The sequence below is a fragment of the Schistosoma haematobium genome, chromosome 1 (genome assembly GCF_000699445.3).
Source record: "Schistosoma haematobium chromosome 1, whole genome shotgun sequence".
Classification (NCBI taxonomy): domain Eukaryota; kingdom Metazoa; phylum Platyhelminthes; class Trematoda; order Strigeidida; family Schistosomatidae; genus Schistosoma; species Schistosoma haematobium.
The window spans coordinates 34,763,283-34,771,161 of NC_067196.1; the positions used below are offsets into that span (position 1 = coordinate 34,763,283).

The window sequence follows — 7,879 nt, forward strand, 5'->3', positions numbered from 1 at the left end:
ACGGAGCTTAAACTAAAATTTTAATCATTAGGATATTTCGTACTTATGGTTAAATAGTTCTTGATAGCTGTTAATAACTCTTGATTGACACAGGAAAATCCATAGTCCCTGAAAAAAATGAGTAGTTCAGTCACTCACACGATTGTTGAAAACTTCCAGGATCTCATTCGACACTACTGTTACGCGTAATGACATTTGTACTGAATGCGACGATTTCTTGCAGGATATAAATATATACTCTATGTGATCAGTTTAAAATCAAGGAAATCAACACAGTCACATGACAAATGACATTATGGTGTTTATCAAAACTAACTTAACTATGAAACCTTTTTCATCAAGGTAAATGTTTTATAGATAAAGCGAATTTACAAATCTGTCACGGTCAACAATATTCTGGAAGCACTTTGATCAATCTAATAAATATAAAACCATTATTTAAGTTAGTCTTCTGTAAACGTAAAAGAGAAACTAGTTTTTGTACAACAGCTTTATAAATATTGTTTGATTTGAAGAGAATTTACATTATGGATTGGCTTTAACTGAGCAACTTTTGAAAAATAAATAGCAATGAGCAATTGTTTCATTTTAGTATGATACTTTATTCAGGTATTCACCTACATATTTTTGTGGTGATAACTGATTTGCTAATAGTCTAGTTTGTAAAGTCACTATGATCTATAATAATTCATAGTCTGGCAGTGAATCAATTGTAAGAGGTTACCTATCCTATCACCATTTAATAACTAACACACTTCTGATTAGTGACAAATACCGTGTTCGTCTAGTCCTTGGTTTTTGGATTCTACCAATCAAACTGTGATATGAATAAATATTCCAGTCTTACAGGAGGTCAGTTAATGTCTGAATAGATCAGTGGTAATGTATCAAACTACATAACTGAGTGATGCATATTCGAATATCATATAAAAAATGTTTCTTCAATATTACCGGTGTTTTTCTGACAAGTGTCAACTCGCACGAAACCTAGATCTAGGATTTCCTAAGACAACATCCAACCACTTAATGTCAGTTAATATTTTGTGATTACTTAAATGATTAGAGTATTAAGGTACACTGAAAACTGTTTTCTCCGTAAACTTCTGTCGACTGGAGAACCATTAAAACTTATAGTATTGAACAGTTATTTCGTTTTAATCTGGCATTATTGACCAGTGTGCACTCATGAAATATAAGCAAATTGTGGGATTCAAGATCGATCATAATTCTATCCTGAACATTATTGTGGGGAAACATAAACCATTAGGAATATTTCTCATACAAGTTCATGAGTCAGATGGATAAAACCGAAATTTCAAAATAAAAACTGCTAATTAAACTAATGCAAGAATTTACACCGTCGCCCCTGTTTAAGATTCTTATATTCAGCGAATATATGCTTTTATATAGCAAACAAAAACATCATGAAATGAAAAATAGCAATCTTTAGCTGTTTGACGATCTTAATTTTTATCCAGCAATAGTAATTTACCGTCTTTTAAATAACTCACCTAACAAAAATGTTACATTTAACATCTTAATACATTTATTCACTTGATCATTTGTTCTATCCTTTGAAATGTTTAGATGAGATTCGAAGACGAGTTCTGTCAGTAATTTGTTACTTCAATTATCCTAATCATTTTATTTATTTACTGATCAATTAGACTGTCATAACATTATTATAATTTAACATCTAGAAACCTTTTGAAGTAATTCACAAATATTTATCTATTCTAAGTTCAGGAAATCAGTCATATATCTGTTCCTTTCAAAACACTACCATTACATGATTTCTTTTAGACTACAATCACTAACTTTCAATTTTAAGTTATCAGTATAAAACTATTTTAATTTACTCTCTTTCTGAAGATTGCTCAATCTTAAGCTATACAAAAAGAAAGATAAGTCTATTTATTAAAATCTCTATGAAATTGAAGTTAAACTTTTTTGCATCTACCAAAGAATCAATGTAAGAAACTTTACAAACCAAAAAAGATGTAATTTAGATTATCATAACAATTTACTACCCTTCAGAATTAATTACTTTCTAAAGAAATAAATAATTAATAAAAGTATAGAATAATTTCTTTATTAGGCTAAAAGTATTATTCTTTAAGGAGTCCCGTAATAGGACGAAAAAGTCGTCCAATGCTTCTAGGTTTTTCATGGTGGTCTAGCTTCAATTGACTCATGATTTCAACTGTTGAAATGAAATGAAATTATTCCCTTTTTTTTAGATTAAAAATAGAATTTTCAAAATCATGTTTTGTGGTCTGTTATCAAATGTTTGTTTGTTGTTGTTGTCAGGAACAATCAAAAATGGTTATTTTTCATTGTTATAGTATTCAAATAGAAATGAATTACTTATCACAGATTTTATTATTGAACTAAATAATAATTAGATCTTACTATTCAATAAGAATTTAAGGTAGATTTTTCATGTTATTTAAATGTAACATAAAAGTAAATAGGGATTGTTAAGTGAATCAAGAAAATACTTTTATAAACAAGAAAATCCATTAAATGCTATATTTAAATTAACCTCTTAAAATATAGAAAGATTTTATAATTGAATTGTTGAACATAATTGTTGAGATTTTTTACTGAGGCTTGACTACAGTAATCATCATCTGAATTCTCGAAATATTATACATAAAGACAATAGATTACCATCATTTAATAGATTTCAATTTAAGGATTAAAATGACGGTTAAAGTCTTGTGACCCAATTTGGACATCGACACTGATGCACAACAATATCCGGTCGATGATTACTGACTAAGATGGATTGCTCACTCTAAATTTCACTAACATCAACTATGTAAATTATAATCAACTTGTAATTTGTGAGAATTCCAATACATCAGTAGAAGGAAGTTATACACTTGCAGAGATTGATCAAATACAAAGATGATTATGTACAATGGGAAAATACAAGTCCCAGAGTTTATAACCGAAAGTTATGTAAATTGAATAACTTTTTTTATTCGTTTTTAAAATTTGTCAATAATAGGTATTAAATTCTAATCCCTAGAGAATACAACTATGAAAAAATTGACTTTTAAAGCTTTAGAGTAGAGTAATATACACTTTAAATCTTAGCTGATGGTATATTGTAATTTTATGTTGACTATGATACAAGTTTCCATAATACCCAGCTAAAATTAGTACTCACATATAATCATTTCAGTTCTTTTTAGGATTCAGTGAACATATTTGAACTAGTTGAACGTTTTCTTATATCTACGGAGTAAGAATTGGTCAATTTAAATAGACGAACAGATGTTGTAGATAAATTGCTCCCAAATGTCCTGATACGGCTGAGGGTGGGGAGAGTCCACTCTCCCTCTCGAAATGCTCTCACATAGCTACGCGTATATAGCCTCTGCCAGGGCAGTCCTACACACTGCTTTCTCGTGGCGGCGGTGTCGTTTACGAAATTCAGAGGACGAAAAGCCAATATCCGGAGCTTTAATCGGGTCGGTGGATATAGTGCATCCCCTTAGGAGTGTTGGAAAACCCTAATTCCAAATCAATGGTGCACATGAGCTCCAGTATCCCGAGGGACAAAGTGGCGTATAAACCAATTGTTAGTTACCGACTATCATGGAACTGCATCTCCTTACGATTCTCCACTGCCTTATGGATCAGACCTTTAGATCGAAAGTTACGGGTGTGGCACCCTAAGGAAACCACCTACTTTGGTCTGGGCATCATATGTAATTAATAAATACTGTAATACGTACAATATCGGCATTTTAGCGTTAAAATCTTTTGTGTATGCTATTACAGTTATACTCAATAAGTGTATTTGGAAAAGAATCTAGCGAACTTCAGTTTTTATCTTTAAATATGCAATGAAATCACTTTAGTATATATTCATATAAACCATTCAACACATTGCTTAACATTGAGAATAACCTCTTTACAGGCAATAATCGACAGTATTGTTTGTCGACACTAAATACAGTAACACATAAATACATGCACAAAAATAATAAAAAGACCGAAAATGTTGGGATAAACTTATTAAAAGCGACATGACTACCAGATTTTTTCAACTATATATATATAAACACAATATGAAGCAAGTTAATGATAAATAAATATAAATATAAATATAAATATAAATATCAAAAGTCATACAAAATTGAGTACAATGAAAGTAGGTCACATAAATACTTTTAAATTTTCAAAAAAATATTAATATTTAACATTTTATCAGAATAAGGTTTGTGGAGATTATGGTAATTTAATAGTTGAATTCATGAGTCAATTGAAGCTAAACCACTAGGGAAAACCTGGAAGCATTGAACGGCCATCTAGTCCTAGTATTGGACTCTTCAGCAGTGCGCATCCACTATCTGTCTTTGTTATGTTATTATGGTAATTAATTTATGCAACTTGAAAAATTCTTAAATGAAAGTAAATACAAGTTATTTGTATTCATTGGTAAGACCTAGATATTTTAAAATTAACTAAAGATTAACTAACACTTCAAATTACAGTTTAACATTCAAATAACGAGTATGTTCATGTATGTGATTAGATAAAAATTAATTGTTGTTTGCATAAAAACTCCATATTTTCCATAGAAACACCAACGAAATTTACTTATCATTTTCCAGAAGATATTAACCAAAGTTTGCATATTAACATTTATTATATTTATTTCACTTTAAATAACTAAGCAATATTAAGAGTAGTACCATTTAGTCTAATGTTTTCAATATTACACAACAACTGGATCATAACGTTGAAGCATGCTGTCATAAGAGACAGAAAGAGTGAAACGATTTTATTCTAGATCATCGGATGTTTAATGATTAATCGATTACACCATTAACTCATAATAGTGGTAATCAAGAAAAGCACAATCAACTATGAATTATTCTAGTTGATTGCAAAATAGAAGCACACATAAGCATGAAACAGATTAATTGAGATGAACAACAAATAAAACATTATTGATTTATATAAAACTGTGTGTCATTGATAAGGTTGAACTTTATAGTTTGAAATAAATGGAGTACTGGGTAGATTGTTAAAAACAATTAAATCCCGTGGGGGGCGGGATCGTGGATGCGCACCGCTGAGGAGTCCCATACCAGGACGAAACGGCCTTCCAGTACTTCCAGGTTTTCCATGGTGGTCTAGCTTCAATTGACTCATGATTTCAAATACTGAAATTACTAAAATCTCCACAAAACCGCTTCTGAAAATAACAAATATGCAAAGCAATTTCTATCCCACTACTTCATATTACAAATGTATACATTTTTCATACCCATCTTCAGACGCAAAAATTAATACAATGACATGTCATACAAATTTACCTTGACCAAAAATAACTTGACATTGATATATTTAGACCTATTGCGGTTTTGATTGTACTAAAAATATTTTGCATTGTTTCCTTTGTGTTATTTAAACTTGTGATAAATTAATATCGGTTATTTGTTTACTTTGAAGAAGTGGCTTAGATTAAGTCACAAAATGTCAGATATACAATTTTCTACACATTAGACTATCACAAAAAGTATATTTATTTTATTCAAATTGACCACTGGCTTTATAGTTAACTTCCTCTCTTATTTGATTTGCTTCATCTAAATATAGCAAAAATAAGCATTGATTGATTATTAATTGTTGTATGACTTCCCAGTTCTATAAAAGCCTAAATTGAATAGAATTTAATTGACTATTGACATTGAAAACAGAATGAAATTAACAGTGATTTATACTTGTTTCTCTGATGAGATCGATGGACTATTATGTTGATCACTAGGATATTCACAGTCATATTGTTCATCAGTTTCTTCATGTAGATGCTGATCAATAACTTCATCATGTACATTAAATCCAAGATATTTACTATAGTTATATTTTAAATGTTTTTCTGGTTTATTATTTTTCTCAATAATTTCATTTGAATCCTTTTGTTCCATTGTCTTATTTTTATTATACCAAATACACCAAGCTTTATTTGGTAGTCCTGAATAATGTGAATAACTGCCTCCTTGTAAAGATTCGATAACTGCTTGTTGAAAACTAGATCCAGATGGAATAATAAAGTGCTCATTAATTGGATCTTGTTCATTAGGTTCATAGAATAGAAACAGTAAACCATTAATGATAGCTTTAAGGCCCATTCCACTGATTTAACCGTGAAAAGAAAGAAGATACAATAGAAGACAAAAGAATCATAATAAAAGTTTTATATCATTCATAATTACTAATGATACCAGTACTATTAACTTGAAATGTAAAACAAAGATTTTTCGCTTTTTGTTCAAAATATTGCTGTTTTTTTCATGTATTATTCTATATTGTAAGTGATTTACATGTTTACATATGCGGAAAGGCTGGGATAATACAAAAAATACTCAAACTACATTGATTGATAGGTAATCTTTAGTTGAGTTTCTACGCGTGCTTGCATTAGCCAAAATGGTATATTTGCATTCATATTATCCTTGACGTTCAGCCATTGTTAGTTAATGTCATAGCCTGAAACATAGTTTTCACGTTAACCTGGCTAAAACTGTCCTATTATAGAAATAAAATGTTTAGATACTTAGCGTCGATACAGTAATTAGCGCTATTTTATTTATTCCTTAGTCCTGATAAGACTCTGTTAATGTCAGTACACTATTGTCATACGTTTGAGGGGTTCAAAGTCGAAGTGAAATTTATTTGACGTTAAGCAGTTGAAGCCAGTCACACCATGACATTGGAAGGAAAAAATTTTTGCATCAAAAACAGGTTGAAACCCATTTGAGTGAAAACGATTCGACGAGAATAAAAAGACAGTATGGTGTTTTTCCCAAAACCTGTGTCACAGACGAAAATTGGTTCAATCTGGATGAAAATGTGCCCAAAGTGAGGGAAATTAATTCATTGGACTTTTTTTGGAACATTCAATTATAAGGTATTAATTTTCATCCAATGAAACTACACGAATAAAATAATTCTGGAAAGGATTGTTCCATAATATTTAAAATATGGCCCCATAATTATGAAGTTGCGCCACAAAAGAAATAAATCGTTTATATAAATACAAACATGTGTTTACCAACACCTAGTAGTTAATCTGTGTACAAACAAATCTGTTTAGAACAACTGTAGTAGTTAGTATTCGAAACTTACATATTCCAATTTTGAAGTAAATTAAGGCAAACAGCTCCACCAATATCATAATCTTCAATATTTGGATGATATATATGACTTATGCAACGAACAACTGGAGTTTCTCCATAATGTTCCAAACGAATTATGATCTTTCAAAAAAATAAATAATTAAAGTACACGGAAACAGAAACCATTAGAAAATCCAAGTTATTATTTTGAAACAAACGTATTACTTAAGTTTGTCAAACATTTCACTTATAAATTACGCTGATATATGGAGCGAATAGATGACATATGATGTCGCAAAGTGGCATGGCAAATCGGATTTAGGCTTAGCTTATCTATAGTGAGAAAGTGAATCATTCATATATCCTAAGGTTACAACTTACAGATTCATGTCAAATTCCATTTATTAACTTTTAAATTTACATGAGTTTTACGCTCATCTGGTAGTATGATTTCCTACGGAAGCTAAATTTTACCTTGTCTAACGGAGTTGTCAATCTCTAAATGTGTCTCTGTAGCAGAACTAGACCCCAGTTCGTAAATCATTCTGAAAAAAATGGAATCTAATATGAGCTTTTAATCTATTGTTTAGAATCGTTTTAATGCATTGATTTTTACCAGTGTCAACATTGTTTTTACTGAATGTTCGTTACAAGGTAAATATATCATCAAGTTGTTGAAACTAAACGCTAGATAATTAATATTTTACATTGATCTTAACTGATTAATTTCCTTCTAA

The 7,879-nt window shown here is 30.1% G+C and overlaps 1 protein-coding gene across 1 annotated transcript; it reads right to left on the reverse strand.

The window, feature by feature from the left end:
• Positions 1 to 4,806: 4,806 nt before the first annotated feature.
• On the reverse strand, positions 4,807 to 7,460 carry MS3_00000500 (uncharacterized protein). Its single transcript, XM_012946546.2, has 2 exons — positions 7,153 to 7,460; positions 4,807 to 6,159 (listed from the first exon to the last, which is right to left on the reverse strand). Exon 2 carries the CDS (start codon positions 6,153 to 6,155, stop codon positions 5,742 to 5,744), a length of 414 nt encoding a protein of 137 aa, XP_012802000.2. The 5' UTR covers positions 6,156 to 6,159; positions 7,153 to 7,460; the 3' UTR covers positions 4,807 to 5,741.
• Between the last annotated feature and the right edge of the window lie 419 nt (positions 7,461 to 7,879).

Excerpts from the sequence above, each read along its gene's own strand:
- MS3_00000500 (XM_012946546.2), bottom strand. The coding sequence starts at position 6,155 with ATGGGCCTTAAAGCTATCATTAATGGTTTACTGTTTCTATTCTATGAA.